The following is an 18,935-nucleotide window of genomic DNA, read 5'->3' as shown; positions in this document are numbered from 1 at the left end:
GCCTGGGTGCTCAGGGAGGCCTAGAACATTCACCAGTTCTCACGGTGCCCGGGCAGGGAGAAGGGAAAACCCGTCTGGCAAGGCAGGATGCGGTTCTGGCAGGGGTGGAGGCCGGCCGCTCGGCCCTGGCAGAGCCTTCCACGTCCTGCAGCTTAACCAGCTCTGTCTTCCGCAGGTAAGTGGAACATCAGCCTGCCTCCTCACCTCGGCCCTCCCTGCCAAGGACCAACGGGCCACGGGAGAAGGGCTTCAGCTCATCAGGAAGGGGCCAACAGAGCCACTAAAAACACATACAGGGGTCACTTGGGGTGGACGGATAAGCCCTGCAGTTTGACAGTTATGGACTGAATTGTGGTTCTGTGCCCTGAGAGGACCTTGGATAGGTTATTTGACCCCAGCCTCAGTTTTCCTGTGGATAAAATGGGTCTAGTACCTACCTAATTGGAGGGCAGTCTTAAGAAATACATGTGCAGGGAAGCGGATTTGGCTCAACGGATAGAGCATCCGCCTACCACACGGGAGGTCCAGGGTTCAAACCCCGGGCCTCCTTGACCCGTGTGGAGCTGGCCCATGAGCAGTGCTGATGCGCACAAGGAGTGCCGTGCCACATGGGGGTGTCACTGTGTAGGGGAGCCCCACGCACAAGGAGTGTGCCCCGTAAGGAGAGCCGCCCAGTGTGAAAAAAGCGCAGCCTGCCCAGGAGTGGGGCCCGCACACACGGAGAGCTGAGGCAGCAAGATGAAGCAACAGAAAGACAGATTCCTGGTGCTGCTGACAAGAAAACAAGCGGACACAGAAGAACACACAGCAAATGGACACAGAGAGCAGATAACTGGGGGGGAAGGGGAGAGAAAGAAATAAAATTAAATTAAAAAAAAAAGAATTACAGGTACAGATCAGTACATACTATATTAGCTATTATGACCTGTTAGCATATTTACCAGCAGGAGAAACGTCAAAAAAAGAGTCTACACTGCCGTTCACCGGTTTATCACACCTGAAATAAAGCAGTCCCTAAAAAGTCTCGTATTTGTGCAGGGGAGCTAGGGTGGAGCTGCGTGGTGTGGCCGTGCATGCAGTAGCACCAGCCTCACACGGGCCTGTGAGGGCAGCTGTGGCGCCAGCTGAATACTCCCGTAATGGAGAGATGCAGAGAAACGGAGGGGCCGGCCTGTCCGGAGGCACACGCCGCGGTGCCGGCAGGGGGGCTTTGGCCCTCGAACTCCAGTGTTGGGGTGCCTGCTCCCCAGCACTCTTTCTCAGGGGGGCCCTGCTCACGGCCAGCCGAGGCCTGTGTTAGGAGAAACGGGGGTCCGTGGATGGCCGCGAGTTTCTGTGATCTCCTAAGTCCCATGTTTTCTACAGTTTCAGAAACATGGAACCTAAGATGCTGAAAACGAGTGCATACACTTAACCCATTTTATTCCATGTCGGGACAGCTGCCGACGAATACTTTAAGAGCTCCACTTACTTTTCCACTGGACTTCTGTAACTGTAGCTGATCAAATTCTAGAAGCTTCTTCCAGTCTTGGCGCTTAACGAAATAGAAGACTTCTTCGTAAGTGAGATCAATGCGGTAGTTGAAATCGCCACACCAAAACACGTAGTCGTGAGAAAAGACGTTTCTTCCCTAACGTGTAACAAAAACGATCATTGTTACATGACAGGTTGCAGGGGAGGGGAGAGAGGAGAAAAAAGAGCCCCCCAACCAGATGATGAGACCCCGTTTTTCTTGAAATATCACTCAAGAGAAAAAAACGACTACAGCATCTCATTTTCCACTAAGCCCATAAACCTACCTAAGATTTTTTGGTGGCTTATTTTTAAGTTTTAAGTCATAGGAAGCTTGCGCGGTTTGGAGAAAGCCCCAACTCTAACCGGGGTCGCCAAGGGCAAAAGTGGACCCCGCCGATTCGGACGACGAGGCTCAGGGCGCAGCCTGGCTTCACAGGCCCACGCACGGCTGGTGCCGCAGAACACACGTCCACAGCACACAACTCTCGAGGAGTTGCCGGAATGCTCCGTGTTAGCAGAACGAGGCTTAGGAAAGGGGGGCGTGCTCAGAACAGCCTGGAGTTGGCACGTGTGCATCCTGGGACCCCATCCCGTTCTCGCCCCCTCCTCCTGGCCCCCTGTCCCTCCCAGGCATGGGGAGCCCCCAGTCCCCCCGCTCAGCCGGCGAGAGCCTCAGCCGTGGGCCCTGCAGAGCCACCTTCCCCCAGAACAGCAGCTTCCTGTCCTTGCCCACAGGGCTGCCCCGTTCCAGGTGCATTTCATGCCCCCTGAAGCCGAGGCTGTGGAGTCTCAGATTTAAGGGAAAAAAAAGCTTAGAAACTAAGTAACTTGCTGGAAGGCGCACAGCCAGGGCACGATGGAGAGGAAATCTGAACTCAGATCCCCTGGCTCCAAAACCGACATAAGGGAAGTGGACTTGGCCCAGTGGTTAGGGCGTTCGTCTACCACATGGGAGGTCTGCGGTTCAAACCCCGGGCCTCCTTGACCCGTGTGGAGCTGGCCCATGCACAGTGCTGATGTGCGCAAGGAGTGCCCTGCCACGCAGGGGTGTCCCCCGCGTAGGGGAGTCCCACGCGCAAGGAGTGCACCCCATAAGGAGAGCCGCCCAGAGCGAAAGAAAGTGCAGCCTGCCCAGGAATGGCGCCGCCCACACAGAGAGCTGACACAGCAAGATGATGCAACAAAAAGAAACACAGATTCCTGTGCCGCTGACAACAACAGAAGCGGACAAAGAAGACACAGCAAATAGACACAGAGAACAGACAACGGGGGGTTTGGGGAGGAAAGGGGAGAGAAATAAATAAATCTTTAAAAAAACAAAACAAAACCTACATAAGTTCTACTATATTATGAAGCATATTCACTCCCCCCTCCCCACGGAAATCACCTGGATAGGTGAGCGTATAGCGCAGCACACAGCTAACCCAGGCGCGAAACGTCACTTTAGTCCAATAAATTTATTCTAATGTTTTAATATTAATTGCTTTAAAATTATTTTAATTAAAACTTTTTTCTATATTAAAAAATTGTGGGGGGAAGCGGCTGTGGCTCCATCAGTTGGGCTCCCGTCCACCATGTGGGAGGCCCTGGGTTCGCGTCCCGGGGCCTCCTTGTGAAGGCAGGCTCGCCCGCATGCCGCAGAGAGCTGCCAGCCCACAGGCGCCGCAGAGAGCCGACTCAGCAAGGCAACACAGCAAAAAGGAGACAAGGAAAAACACAGAGGAATGCTCAGCAAATGGACACAGAGAGCAGACAGCAAGCAAAAGCCACAGTGGGGGGAATAAATAAAAATAAATACACACAGAAGAACACACAGTGAATGGACACAGAGAGCAGACAGCAAGCAAGCCACAAGGGTGGGGGATAAAAAATTAAAAAGAAAATTGTGGGTTTACAGAACAATTATGCATAAGACACAGGATTCCCACATACCCTCCCCCCCCCCCCCATACCCTGCTTGGGGTGGAACATGTTACATTGATGACAGCACATTTTTATAAGTATACTATTACATACTACTACATACTATTTTTTTTTAAAACAATAGTAACTTAGCTTTATTGTGATGTGTCCATTCAGAGGACACTGTTTGCTGGGCCTGTCACAGGGATTAGAAACTAGATAGTTACTCCAAAATAAGGACAGCAACCTAATTTATGCATTTACTAGAAAGGGCCCATGCTTTTTCAATGACTATAAAAAATCAGAAGCAATAATTCCTAACATCTGGCTCTAACATGTACAATGTAATCCAACATGTTGCAGGTAAAGCAGAGGAAAAATCTTTTGTAACAGCTGGTTACCACTGCATCTCAGCTGAAAGTTACCCATATTAATAGGTCTAAGACTACACAGATGGAGCAATATTGTCTTTTAGAATTCAGTGAAAAAACCCACAACAACCCTAATACGAAATGACTTTCCATTCTTAATGCTTCTCTCTGTTGCGTTACGTTGTTACACAACAGGTGTCATACACTCTTCTTCCTTCAACTACTGGGGTCAGGCGGGAGTCCTCAGAGCACTGGCATTGATTGGAATCTTTGAAAACTGGCAAATAATAGGTTCTCTTGGCCCCTTTCTTTCCTTTTCCAATTTACAGGACACCAAATGAAATATTAATAATTATGTGAACATGAATTAATTACTACATTAAGCCATTAAAACTCGCTATATGCAAAAAGAAGAGAATGTTGGGAGCTGTATGTATGTTAATCAGCTTTTCTCGAAAAAATATCCACATTCTAAGGGATTTTTAAAAATTAGTAAATTAAGATTTAATTAAGACTTTTTATTGTATTTTTTTGAAGATATGTAGATCACAAAAAATGTTACATTAAAAAAAATAAGCAGTTCCCATATACCCCCGCCCCCTCACCCCACTCCTCCCACGTCGAGAGCCTCTTTCATCATCGTGGGACATTCATTGCATTTGGTGACTACATTTTGGAGCACTGCTGCACAGTGTGGATAATGGTTTACATTGTAGTTTACCCTCTCCCCCAGTACATTCAGTGGGTTATGGCAGGATATATAATGTCCAGCATCTGTCCCTGAGATATCGTTCAGGACAACTCCAAGTCCCAGAAATGCCCCCACTAAGGGCTCTTAAAAATGTAGAAAACTGGCCCTGCTATCACGGGTTTTTAGAACACCTCTAACCCTACACAAAATAAGACAGATGTTACCTACAAATTTCAACCATTACGTAAGCTCTGCAAGTAACTTCTGTATTATTTTGTTTAGATACAGAAGGGGAAACTCAGCTATAAAGAACTATTAAGTATTTTTGTGGTGAACAGCCTCAAGAATTGTTACTCGCCTCCCCCACCTTGTGCTGGACACTTCAGGGATGTGCCCGAGAGGAGGCAGGGTGCTTCCGCCCCTTTCCCACCTTCCTGATAACCCCCCTCCCTAGCCCACGGCCACACAGCCACCCCTCGGAGGAGCCTTTCCTTTTTGCGTTCGTCGATGGTCCCTGTGCAGTCAGGCTCGTTGTTCAGTGCCTTCTGCTGCCTCCGCCCCGTCTGCCTCATTGGTGTGGCAGGTGCCCTCGTGACGACACACGACCGAACAAGCGTCAAGGTGCAGACAACGTGAGCATCTCCACAGCAAGGACCCTCCGCGAGAGCCGAGCTTCTGTTGACTCCACTTCTGTGAGCTTGACCTTGCCCCGGCTTGTGAGGAACATCGGCCCCGGCTGAGTCAGGGGGTCTAAGGGCCAGGGGTCTGTGGCGTCCCACGCGGGTGGGGCGGTCACTGGGAGGTCCTGCCGTTGGACTCCACCGGCTGGCCCGGACGTGGACGTGAACGGAGGTGTCAGTGTGTTTCAAGGCAGCCCTGAGGGGGAGAGCGGCTCGAACCTCACCCTGGAGAGGCACCCGTGAGCCCGGGGGCTGCACTTGGGAAGCGCTCGGTCCATCTTCCCTGTTTCTCTTCCTGTCAGCCTGGCTCGGGTGTGGCCCCTGCCTTTCTGCAGGTGGATTTCCTACTGGCCCGGCCAGACTTCTCCATATACTACTATCTACTATCACAGTCCACGGTTTAGAGCTCCCTGTGTAGTGCAGTTCCAGCGATTTCTCTGAATTTTCATCCTGCCACCATATATCCCATCGAACATTGCCCCTTTTAATTGTATTCAGATAGCTATTTCAGTGATGCTGATTGCGTCCAGTGTCGAGCTACCATCACCACCATCCGTTACTAGACATTTCCATCACTCCCAACAGCAACCCCGTAACTTTTAAGCTCTAACTTCTCATTCCCTATTCCCACCCCATCCCTGGCAACATATACTCCAGAGTCTGGCTTGAGTTGACTTATTCTGATTCAAGTCAGCGAGCTCACACGGCATTTGTCCTTCTTTGTGTGGCTTATTTCACTCAATGTGATGCCTTCAAAGTTGCTCCTTGTTTTAGAATGTATCAGGACTTCGTCCCTTTTTACAGCTGAGTAACATTCCATCACATGTATGCACACACCACATTTTAAAAATTTACCCATTCAGCAGCTGATAGACACCCGGGTGAAGTCCCTCCTTTGGCAACTGTGAGTGGTGCCACTATGGGCACTGGTGTGCAAGTATCTGTTCGAGTCCCTGATTTCAATTCTGGTGGGCACGTACCTCGTGGTGGGGTTGATGGACTATCCTCAGCCTTCTGAGGATCTGCCCAACTGTCTTCCCCAGTAGCTGCGCACTTGACCTCGCCGCCAGCAGTGAATGAGCATTCCTATTTCTCCACGCCCTCTCCGACATTTATTTTCCATTTGTTAAAACTGCAGCCACTCTACTGAGGGTGAAAAGGTATTTCATTGCGGTTGTGGTTTGCATTTCCCTGATGGCTAATGATGTTGAACATCTTTGCATGTGCTTTCTGGCCATCTGCATATCTTCTTTGGTGGGATGTCTGTTCAAGTCTTGTGCCCATTTTAACATTGGGTTATTTATCTTTTGTTTTTAAGAACTTCTTTACGTATACTGGATGTTAATATTTTATTGGATATGTAGTATCCAAATATTTTCTCCCATTCTTTTTACTTTCACAATAAAGTCCTTGGAGGAACAAAAGTTTTTAATTTTGATAAGTCCTTTTATCTATTTTTCTTATTTGTTGCTTGTGCTTTGGGTGTAAAGCCTAAGAAACCATTGCCTAACAAGGTCCTGAAGATGCTTCCCTACATTTTCTCCTAGGAGTTTGATAGTTCTACCACATATTTAGGTCTTTGATCCATTTTGATTTGATTTTTGTATATGGTATATAGTAGAGGCCCTCTTTTTTTTTTTTCCAAATGGAGATCCAGTTTTCCCAGCACCATCTGTTGAAGACTGTTCTTTCCCATTTGAATGGTCTTTGCCACCTTGTAAAAAATCAGTTGGCCAAATAAAAAATAAACAACAAAAAACCAGTTGTCCATAAGTGTGAGGGTTGACTTCTGAGCTCTCAATTCAATTCCATTGGTCTGTACGTCTGTCTTTGTGCCAGCACCATGCTGTTTTGATTACTGTGGGCTTGTGAGAAGTTTAAATTTTTTAAAAAAAATTTTAAGGAAGCTTTAATTTACATAATGTTACATCAAAAATTTAGGGGTGGGGAGTGGATGTAGCTCAAGTGATTGAACTCCTGCTTCCCCCATACAGGGTCCCAGGTTCAATCCCCAGTACCTCCTAAAATCAAAACTAATGAAAAAAGCAATTCTCAATGGGGAGTGGATATAACTCGTATGGGAAGAAGGCACTCATATGGGAAAAGTGCCTGCTTCTCATATACAAGGTCCTGGGTTCAAGCCCTGGTATCTCCTAAAAAAAAGGGGTGGGATTCCCATATACCCACCTCCTTCTCCCTGACACTTTCCTACAGTAACAACATCTTTCATTAGTGGGCACATTTGTTATAATTGATGAACACATACTGAAGCATTGCTACTGACCCTGGACTACAGTTTACATTATAGTTCACGCTTTGCCTGTAATGTTTTTTTTTTTTAAGATTTATTTTTATTTATTTCTCTCTCCTTACCAACCCCGCCCCCCCCCAGTTGCCTGTTCTCTATCCATTTGCTGCGTCTTCTTTGTCCGCTTCTGTTGTTGTCAGTGGCACGGGAATCTGTGTTTCTTTTGTTGTTGTTGTTGTGTCATCTTGCTGTGTCAGCTCTCCGTGTGTGCGGCGCCATTCCTGGGCAGGCTGCACTTTCTTTCGCGCTGGGCAACTCTCCTTACGGGGTGTACTCCTTGCGTGTGGGGCTCCCCTACGCGGGGGACACCCCTGCGTGGCAGGGCACTCCTTGCGCGCATCAGCACTGCGCATGGGCCAGCTCCACACGGGTCAAGGAGGCCCGGGGTTTGAACCGTGGACCTCCCATGTGGTAGACGGACGCCCTAACCACTGGGCCAAGTCCGCTTCCCTGTAATAAGTTTTTAAGATCTGAAAGTATGAGTCCTCCAACTTGCTTCTTTTTCAAGATGGTTTTAGCTATTCAGGGCACCTTACCTTTTCATATAAATTTGATGATTGGCTTTTCCATTTCTGCAAAGAAGATTGTGGGAATTTTCACCAGGACTGCATTGAATCTATTAATTGCTTTGGGTAGTGCTGACATTTTATCAATACTTAGTCTTCAAATCCATGGAACAGGGATTATCTTTCTGTTTATATAGTTCTTTGATTTCTTTCAGCACTGTTTTGTAGTTTTCTGTGTATAAGTCCTTTCCATCCTAGGTTAGATTTATTCCTAGGTATTTGACCCTCTTAGTTGCTATTTTGAAAGGAATTTTTCCTGGATTTCCTCATCCAATTGCTTATTACTTGTATACAGAAACACTACTCATTTTTTGGTATTGATCTTGTTCCCTGCCATTTTGCTTATTCATTTATTAGATCCAGCAGCTTTGTTCTGGATTTGTCAGGATTTTTTCTCTTTTTTTAAGTTGTCTTCTTTAAGGATGCATAGATCTCAAAAAATGTTACATTAAAAAATATAAGAGGCTCCCAGATACCCCACACCCCACCCACCCCAACTCCTCCCATTGTAAACTACAACGTAAACTGTCATCCATGCGGTGCAGCAGTGCTCCAAAATATATTCACCAAATGCAATGAATGTGCCACAGTGATGAAAAAGGTTGTTGACGTCAGGATTTTCTGTAGGTTGGATCATATCATCCGCAGATAGGGAAAGTTTTACTTCTTCCTTTGCAGTCTGGATGCCTTTTACTTCCTTTTCTTGCCTAACCTCTCTGGTAAGAGCTTCCAGCACAGTGTTGAACAGGAGTGGTGGCAGCGGGCATCCTTGCCTTGTTCCACGTCGTAGAAGGGAAGCTTTCCCTCTCGCCACTGAGCCTGAGGGTGGCAGGGAGGACTTCACCTGTGTCCTTAGTCAATTGAGGAAACTCCTTCAATTTTTGTGTTCTTCTCAAGAAGGGTGCTGGATTTCGTCAAATGCCTCTTCTGCGTCAACTGAGGTGATCATGTGATTTCCCCTTCATTCTGTTATCATGGCATATTACATTAATACAGGGGTACAGGGATACTTTTTTATTTATTTATCCCCCCCCCCCAGTTGTCTGCTCTCTGTGTCCATTCGCTGTGTGCTCTTCTGTGTCTGCTTGCATTCTTTTTTTTTTTTTAAAGATTTTTATTTTATTTAATTCCCCTCCCCTCCCCCGGTTGTCTGTTTCCTGTGTCTTTTTACTGCGTCTTGTTTCTTTGTCCGCTTCTGTTGTCGTCAGCGGCACGGGAAGTGTGGGCGGCGCCATTCCTGGGCAGGCTGCTCTTTCTTTTGCGCTGGGCGGCTCTCCTTACGGGTGCACTCCTTGCACGTGGGGCTCCCCTACGCGGGGGACACCCCTGCGTGGCAGGGCACTCCTTGCGCGCATCAGCACTGCGCATGGGCCAGCTCCACACGGGTCAAGGAGGCCCGGGGTTTGAACCGCAGACCTCCCATGTGGTAGACGGACGCCCCAACCACTGGGCCAAAGTCCGTTTCCCTGCTTGCATTCTTGTCAGCAGCACGGGAATCTGTGTCTCTCTTTGTTGCGTCATCTTGCTGTGTCAGCTCTGTGTGGGTGCAGCCACTCCTGGGCAGGCTGCGCTTTTTTTTTCATGCAGGGCGGCTCTCCTTGCAGGGTGTTCTTAATCAATACAGGGGTTCTTAACCTTTTTTGTTCCATGGACCTCTTTGCCAGTCAGGTAAAAACCCTGGGTCCCTTACTAAGTCCACACTATACTGTACTATTTAATAATATATCACGTCCACACTGACACATCCCCCACAAGAATAACATTTTTTTGAATTTCAATTTAAGCTCACGGACCTCGTTAAGAACCCTGCATTAATAGATCTTCTTACATTGAATCACCCTCGTATACCGGGGATAAATCCCACTTGATCATGGTGTATAATTCTTTTAATATGCTGTTGGATTTGGTTTGCTAGTAATTTGTTGAGAATTTTTACATCTTTATTTATACGAGGTATTGGTCTGTAGTTTTTGTGTGTGTTTTTTGTGGAATTTTTATCCAGCTTTGGTATGAGACCGATGTTGGCCTCACAGAATGAGTTACGGAGTATTCCCTCCTCTTCAATTTTTTTTACAAGAGTTTGAGTAGAATTGGAGCTGTCTTCTTGGAATGTTTGGTTGAGTTCCCTTGGGAAGCCATCTGGTCCTAGGCTTTTCTTGTTGGCAGGTTTTTGATGACTGATTCAATCTCTTTACCAGTATAGGTTTGTTGAGGTTTTCTTTTTTTTTCTTTTTGGCCTAACAGCAGGAATTTACCGGCTGACACTTTCAGAGACTGGAAGGCTGCCTTCTTCCCGGGGTCAGTGTCTTCTGACCGGCTGTGTTCTGTGGTTCCTCGGCTTTTCTGTCCCGTGACAAAATGCACAGGGTGGCATCTTCTCTCCCCCCTCTGGACCCACTGACTTCTAGCTGTGACCGCTCCGTGTGCCTTCTCTCCCAGGTTCCAGTTTCCTGTTTCCTTTGCTTACAAGGACCTCAGCCAAACTGGAGTAAGGCCACCTCCATTCAGGTTGGACTCACCTTAGGAATAACATCTGCCAAGGTCCTATTTACAAACGGGTTGACACCCACAGGGCCAGGGACTGAGATTTTCTATTTTGTCTTGAGTCGGTATAATTTGTGTTTCTAGGAATTTGCCCATTTCATCAAGGTGCTTTAATTTAGAGGCGTATAGTTGGTTACAGGATTCGCTTAGTCTTTCATTTCAGCGGCATCAGTGTAATGTCCCCCACTTCATTTCCGAGTTATTTTACCCTCTCTCCTTTTTTGCTGTCACTCTAGCTAAAGGTTTGTTGATTTAATTGATTTTTTTCCCTAAAGCTTTTGGTTTTGTTGATTCTCTCTAGCGGGTTTATTTTCTATTTCATTTATCTCTGCTCTAATCTCTATTTCCTTTTTTTGGTTCACTTCAGGTTTACTTTGCTTGTCTTTTTCTAGTTCTCCGAGTTTTGAAGTTAGGTCCCTGATACGAAGTCTCTTTTTGAGGTACCAGGGCCGGGGATTGAACCCCACTGAGCCACACAGGCTCCCCTCTTTCTTTTTTTAGATTTTTTTCCTCTCTCCCCTTCTTTGCCCCCCTCCCCAGTTGTCTGCTCTCCGTGTCCCTTTGCTGTGTGTTCTTCTGTGTCCACTTCTGTTCTTGTCAGCGGCCCAGGAATCTGTGTCTCTTTTTGTTGCGTCATCTTGTTTCGTCAGCTCTCTGTGTGTGCACAGCCACTCCTGGGCAGGCTGGACTTTCTTTTGTGTAGGGCAGCTCTCCTTACGGGGTGCACTCCTTGCACGTGGGGCTCCCCTACGTGGGGGACACCCCTGCGTGGCAGGGCATTCCTTGTGTGCATCAGCACTGTGCGTGGGCCAGCTCCACACGGGTCAAGGAGGCCCGGGGTTTGAACCGCAGACCTCCCATGTGGTAGGTGGATGCCCTATCCATTCAGCCAAGTCCGCTTCTGTCTTCTTTTTTAATGTAAGCATTTAGAGCTATAAATTTCTCTCTTAGCACTGCCTTCAGTGCAATCCATACATTTTGGTATGCTGTATTTTTATTTTCATTCGCCTCAGGATATTTCCTAATTCGCTTTTGATTTCATCTTTAACCCATTGGCTAAGAGTATGTTGCTTAATTTCCATATATTTGTGAATTTTCCTTTACCCTATTATTGACTTCTAGCTTTATTCTATTGTAGTCAAAGGATATACAGATATGATTTCAATGTTTTTTAAATTTACTGAGACTTGTTTTGTGATTCAACATAAGTTCTTCCCTGGAGAATGATCCATGTGCACCTGAGGAGAATGTGTGTTCTGTTTTCACTGGGAGTAGAGTTCTATATATGTCTGTTAGGTCTAGTTGGTTCAGTTCATCAGTCACGCCCTGAACTTCCTTACTTATCTTCTGAACTAAATGTTACATCCATTATTGAGATGGCGTGTTAGTCTCCTATTAATGTAGAACCACCAATTTCTCCATTCAAATCTGTATTTGCTTCACATATTTTGGGGCTCTACTCTTACGTGCATATATATTTATAATTGTTACACCTTCATGTTGAATTGATGCCTTTATCAGTACATAATGACCATCTTTGCCCCGATAATTAGTTTTGACTATCTTACCCAATATTAGTAGAACTAACCCAGATCTCTTTGGGTTACTGCTTGCATGGTACATTTATTTTTTCCATCATACTTGTACTTTTAAGATGAGGCTCTTACAGACAGCATATAGCTGAGTCATGCTATTTTAATCCATTCTGCCAAAAAAGTTTAATCCATTTACATTTAAAGCAACTACTGTTAATACAGGACTTTCTTCTGCCATTTTGCTATTTAGCCTTTGTAAGTCATAACATTTTGGTCCCTCACTTTCACTGAAGCCTACTTTTGTATTTGTTATACCATAGAGTGCCTTCTCATTTCTACCTGGATATATTTTTCAACTGTGTTCCTTGAGGTTTCCACGGGGTTAAAATTTAACATTCTAAATATAAAACAATTTGATTTGACACCAATTTAACTTCAATAGCACACATGTATATTTTTCCTATACCCCTTATCCCCTATACCACCATTTTTTGTACTTGTTACCACTTAAATCTTTGTACATTGTATGTCCAAAAAACCAATGTTTTTCATTAGTTCTTATGCATTTGCTTTTTAACACCTGTAGGAAGACATACCAAACAATACAACACAATACTACTAGCCTTTGTAATTACCCAAATGTTACCATTCCCTTACCACAGGTCTTTATTTCTTTATGCTGCTTTGAACTACTGTCTAGCGCCCTTTCACTTCAGTCTGAACAACTCCCTTTGGCACTGCCTGTAGTGGTGATCAACTCCTTTAGCTTTTGTTTATCTGGGGATGTCTTCATCTCTCCCTCGTCTTTGAAAGAGAGCCTCACCAGATATAAAACTCTTGGCTGGCAGTTGTTTTTCTCCAGCACTTCATGTATTTCACCCTGCAGCCTTCTTGCCTCCATGGTTTCTGACAAGAAACTGGTGCTCAGTCTAGTTGGGACTCCCTTGTATGCAATGTGTTGCTTTTCTCTTGCAGCTTGTAGAGCTCTCTCCTCGTCCTTTGCATTGGATAGTGTGATCAGTGTATGACGGGATGCATTTTTCTTCAAGTTTATCCTGTTCAGTGTTCTCTAAGCTTCTTGGATGTGCATATCCTCATCTTTTGCTAAGTTTGGTAAGTTCTCTGTCATTGTTTTTTTGCATATTCCTTCTGCCTCTTTCTTTCTTCTCCTTCTGACTTCCATGATGTGTATACTGGTGTACTTGGACAGCCCATAGCTATCCTATGCTATTTTTGCTTTTAACAAAAATTTCTTTTTTCTTTCTCCTCTTCAGCCTGCTCATTTTAAGTGTCTTGTCTTCAAGTTCACTGATTCTTTCTTCTGCCAGATCCAATTGCTGTTGAAACCCTCCTGGGTATTTTTCATTTCATTTATTGTGGTCTTCAACTCCGGTAGCTCTGCTTGGTTTCTTTTTAAAATTCCTATCTCTTTACTTAGACTCTCATATATTTATTTTTTCCCCTAATAGCCTATATTTCTTTCTCTGTACTTTGCTTCACCTCCTCAAGCATTTTTAAGATCATTTTTCAAAAGGCTTTGTTCAGTATGTCCACAATCTCATCATCTTCTTTGGTGTTTTCGTTTTTTTTATCTTCTTCCTGTGGATGGGCCACCATTTTCTGTTTGTCTTATACTCCTTTGTTGCACACAGTACATTTTACTACTTTAAAATGTGAACTCTGGGGCTGACTCCCTTGGAGGCCTGTTTCTTGGTTTTGTAACCAGCTGCTGATAAGACAGATTATCCTGGGCATCAGTCCTCCTGTCGTGAAGTTCTGCCCGGGGCGAATGCGCTGTGTAGGGCTTTTCTCTGTCTTCCTGTGCCACTGCCTTGTGCTGGGCTTTTGCGTGTTAGTTGTCTTGGAGTTCCCTGTTTAAAGGAGTTTGGTTGCCCCTTCTGTCTCCCAGGGGACAAATGTCCCTCTCCTGGGTATCTGAAGGCAGCAGGTCTTTGTCCCAGACTGTTCCCCTCTATAGTTTTTATACTCCTTTCAAGGTCTTGTGCTTCTTTTTATTTTTTATAATTTTTTAAAAAAGATTTTTTCCCTTTATTTTTTTAAATTTTTTTTAATGTTACATTAAAAAATATGAGGTCTCCATATAGCCTCCACCCCCCTAACCCACTCCTCCCATATCAACAACCTCTTTCATCATCATGGCACATTCATTGCATTTGGTGAATACATTTTGGAGCACTGCTGCACCTCATGAATAGTGGTTTACATTGTATTTTCTCTCCCCTCCCTCCGTTGTCTGTTCTCTGTGTCCATTCGCTGTGTGTTCTGTGTCTGCTCGCATTCTTGTCAGCGGCACCAGGAATCTGTGTCTCTTTTTGTTGCGTCATCTTGCTGCATCAGCTCTCTGTGTGTGCGGCACCACTCCTGGGCAGGTTGCACTTTTTTCGCGTAGGTCAGCTCTCCTTATGGGGCGCACTCCTTGTGCGTGGGGTCCCCTACATGGGACACCCCTACATGGCACGGTATTCCTTGTGCACAGCAGCACTGTGCGTGGGCCAGCTTCACATGGGTCAGGAGGCCCTGGGTTTGAACCCTGGACCCTCCACATGGTAGGTGGATGCTCCATCCGTGAGCCACATCTGCTTCCCTCATGCTTCTTTTGCCTGGAGGGCTAGTTCTGGGGGGAGGGTCACCCCAGGGAAGACTTTCCCAACTTGGTCCTTCCCAGCCAAAACAGGGCCAGCGACCCGTGAAGGGGTACAGACCGACTCCAGCGTGCCTTGTGGAGGGGTCAGGAAGGCTGCCAAGAGCTTCTCCAGTGACTCCCAAAGCTGCACTTTCCTGGCCTGCCCGGCAAATGCAGCTCTTCCGCTGGCTGTCCCTGAGGAAGTTCCGTGTCTTTAAATCTCTGTGGCCTCCCCCCTCTGGGGCAATGGCTGCCCTCAGCGCCGGAACACAACGATCTGAGTTCCCTAATCAAAAGCCACGATTAGCGACTGGCCATGCTCACCCATTCTTGGAGGAGAGGACTTCACGTCCCTTTCTGTCGCCAGCAGCTGGCAGGTGGCAACCTGCCGAGAGCTGGGGAAGGGTGTGGGCAGCTGCCATGTGGAGAGAGCAGTTCACTGTTCTTTTCCACACTTTATCAGTCTCTTCCTCCCACTCTTCCTCGGATGCTGTACTGCTCTTCAGGCTGCTAGAGTTTCAGAATAGCTGTTTCAGACACTTCCTGTCTAATAGTTGTCCTGAGCCCCCTACTCGGCCATTTGCCCTGGAAGTTCCCCTGGCTCCACTGATCTTAACTCAAATTTCAGCAGCTCCTTGTGGCTGGTAGCACCTTACTGGGTAGCATAGGTAGAGGACTAACTTACAAGTGCCCCCAGTATTTCTGCTGTTGGAAAAAAGAGTCATATTATGAGCCCCTAAATTATTTTGAATGTGTTCCAAGCTTACTACTAAAAAATAGCTTCTTTTTAAGTGACAAGGTTTGGACTTCAACACACACACAAAAAACAGTCACGGTGTCCATCACTATCTAGAAAATGGCAAATTGAAAAATTCCCTATTCATTTATATATTTCTTCTTTAACCCGAGGAGGGAGGAAACTAAAACATGATTAGGGCATTTATTAACAAAAACTGAGGAATTTTCATTCCAGGCACTGGTGCAACCCAATAGATACTACGCGGCTGCGTGTTTTACAGGATCCATTCTCACGTGACTCAACCAAACACATCCGGCCTTGGAAGGAAACGTGGGTAGGAAAGCTCAAGTCTATCTTCACTACTGCAAAAACAGATGGGGCTCAGTTTGCACTGGGCTGCAGGGCGCTGGGCATCATCTTTTACAAAAAGGAGAACATTAAAATCTTAATTTGCAAGGAAAATCCTCGGGCTTCTGGAGGAAAGCCTCTGGGCCACCACTAGAGGGCAGCCGAGTGCACGCCACTGGCAAGCGCAAGCTCACGGCTGGATCCCAGGGTTCTGACTGCTAAGATGGGTGCTGTCATCTGAGTCACGCTGGCGCAGAACGCACGTGCGGACAGCATGAGTTCAAACTGCGCCTTATACTGTTTGGACTCAAATGCTCTTCACCAACTTGGACACAGCATGGGCACAATCCTTGAACTAGAAAATGGTTAAAAGTATGTAAGAGAGAAGCAGACGTGGCTCAAGCAGGTGGGCGCCCGCCTACCACATGGGAGGTCCCAGGTTTGGTTCCTGGTACCTCCTAAAGATGACGAGCAAGACAACGAGCTGATGCAACAGGCTGGCATGGCCAGCTGATGCAATGAGATGACGCAATGAAGAGAGATGAGGAAATATGAGAGACACGAGCAGGAGTGGAGGTGGCTCAAGTCATTGGGTGGCCACCTAGCACATGGGAGGTCCCAGGTTCAGTTCCTGGTGCCTCCTTAAAAAAAGAAGATGCACACACAATGAAGAAACGGAGAGAGCAGACAGCGGATGCCAAAAAAACAACAGGGAAGAGGGGGAGAAATAAATAAAAATAAACCTTAAAAAAAAAAGTACATAAGAAAATCCAGGGCACATATGGACGCTTGGAAAACGTGCAGGGAGGTCCCCGTGGCACAGCTCGGTTACGCACGTGCCTCCCAGGTCTCGTCCATGGAATGGCACAGCGTCTCCTGCTCCCCCAGGGTTGAGCACCTCAAGGCAGGGACGGGCTCTGGTCCCATCCTCATCCCTGGCTCACACTAGAGACTCAGTCACCCTGGGGCCAACCCACGCAGGGGCCGGGGCACCCACCACCACCAGCCCCCGAGCCCACGGTCCTCACCGGCGGGAAAGTCAGCTTCTGGGTGATCTCTCTGTAGTCCTCGTTCCGCTCCTTCACCTGGGACTGCCCGGCCGTCAGGTGGCTGCATATGAAGCAGAAGCTGGTGCTCTGGAACTGGAAGCGGATGCCCACGGCGCCCTTGTTGCCAGCTTTTCCTCCCATCCCGGTCTTCACGGTGTCGACCGCCACCTCCCTGGAACGCAGGAGAGCATGCATGCGGTTGGTTCTCCGTGGCCAGGAAGGAGACATCCAGGCCACGTGCCACCGAGCAGACCCGGAAGCAGTGAGCAGGCTCAGGCCGAGAGTCCTCTTACCTGGTGTCCAAACAAACCCCTAGACCCTAAGAAACCGAAACCTGATTAACAAAGAAAGTTCTTTTCAGGTCAAAAGTGATGCTTGACCCCCACTCCTAAATCCTCTGCATAAAAAGGACCTGGAAATCTTACTCAGGGCTCAGTTTTTTGGACAGAAGTCCGCTGGGCCTGGCTGGTCATAATAAATCTTCCTTCTTTGAGAATTCTTGTGTCCTGGCCTTCAATACTGTGAACACTGACTTCTCTCTGATGCCATGACATTTCTGGGGGCTCATCCAGGATCGCTGTGAAGGCCAGAGATGGCAACTTTTGGTTGCCCCTCTTGGATTCCTCTGAGGAAGACGGGGGGTCCAGGCGAACCCCAGCCCAGGGTGCCTGGACCCCTGTAGTCCAGAAAGAGGTTGTGGACTCTGCCAGAGCCCTCCCGGAAGAAACTGGAGGCACTGAAGAGTTTAGAAGAGACTCTGAGAATGAAAGAGAAAAAAAAACTCCACACATCAGATGGGTAAGACCCTGGGGGCTTAGTGTAAGAAGCACCTAACTGTAAACATTAGAAGGGGAGCCTGATCAACGCCCGAGAGGACCCTAGTACTCCCAGGGAGTTCGGGGGAAGCCATCTTCTCTAGGTCTGAAAAGGAAAGACAGGTGGGCGAGATGCAGAAACATACTTCTGCGGGGCAAGAGCAGAGTTCTAATCCGCAGTTCCATGGTGACCTCATCTTGTCGAGGGCAGTAAAGGCACCCTCTGGGGCTCTTCTTCCGAGTGGGGGGTTTATACCGACCTGCTGTTTGGTTTTGGCTAGCTGCAAATTAACCTCTGGTTTGCCTTTGCTAAAGTAGTCAAGGTTTAGTGGTAGTGAGAGAGGTTTCGTGGGTTAACGCCCCACTCCCTTGTTGGTATCCTGGTGCTTCTCACTGGAATGAATCCTAAAGAATAGGTCTAAATTTGGGAGATCTTGGTTACAAAGATGTGGACTGGTTTTTGTAATAAAGCTTGGTTTGAATATGAATTAAGTGACGGAAAAGTTTGGCCAAAAATAGGCCTTTAAATTTTAATGCTGGATTGCAATTGAGCTTGTTTTGTAGATAGCAAGGGTAGGCAAAGAGTCCTGTTAGAGGTCCCCCCTCACTAAGTTTGCAATAATTAACTTGGTTCTCCCTGATATGCATTAATAAAAGATAAGCGCCTCCCATAGTCCGTGTGTCTGAAAACAGGACACTTCCCCAAAGGTTGTGAATTAATGCTGTGTGAGTCCCCTTAGCTTCTGGTCAAAAATTTAAAAAGCAATGAAAATAAAAAATGTGAACTAATGTAAAGCTTCGAAACAACCATACCAAAGGAGTAAAAATTATGAGTCAAATTAATAAACTTTATGTTTCTGTCTGTGTGCCATAACTCTTTTTTGTTTGTTCATTTGTTCAATGCCAGTATATATATTTTTTCATACCTCCAGACGGTAATATTAAATTATGTAAAATGGTAAACTTTAGTTAAACTAAGACTCTGGGATGCCAGATCAGTCGACTAAAAAGGTGTGAATAGTAATCAAAAAGAGGTCATATGCCATCAATTAAGATCAAAGAGTTCCTAGAAAGTAAGTTATGTTCCCTTGTCAAACTATTCATGTCTGCCTATTTGCTCAGTGTATATCTTCTGTTTTTTATTTTTTTTTTTTTAAATATTTATTTATTATTATTATTTTTAATTACATTAAAAAATATATATGAGGTCCCATTCAACCCCACCGCC

The 18,935-nt window shown here is 46.4% G+C and overlaps 1 protein-coding gene across 1 annotated transcript in view; it reads right to left on the bottom strand.

Moving 5' to 3' along the window:
* Window positions 1-18,935, bottom strand: part of SYNJ2 (synaptojanin 2) — a 128,142-nt gene that overhangs the window by 36,168 nt on the left and 73,039 nt on the right. Inside the window, 2 exon segments of the mRNA XM_058289618.2 lie at window positions 1,472-1,630; window positions 16,872-17,064. Of these exon segments, the coding sequence (XP_058145601.1) occupies window positions 1,472-1,630; window positions 16,872-17,064 (352 nt within the window).

The sequence above is a fragment of the Dasypus novemcinctus genome, chromosome 28, assembly GCF_030445035.2.
Source record: "Dasypus novemcinctus isolate mDasNov1 chromosome 28, mDasNov1.1.hap2, whole genome shotgun sequence".
NCBI classification, from domain to species: domain Eukaryota; kingdom Metazoa; phylum Chordata; class Mammalia; order Cingulata; family Dasypodidae; genus Dasypus; species Dasypus novemcinctus.
Note: the sequence above shows the minus strand (reverse complement) of the source record. Positions and strands in the feature narration are given on the sequence as shown.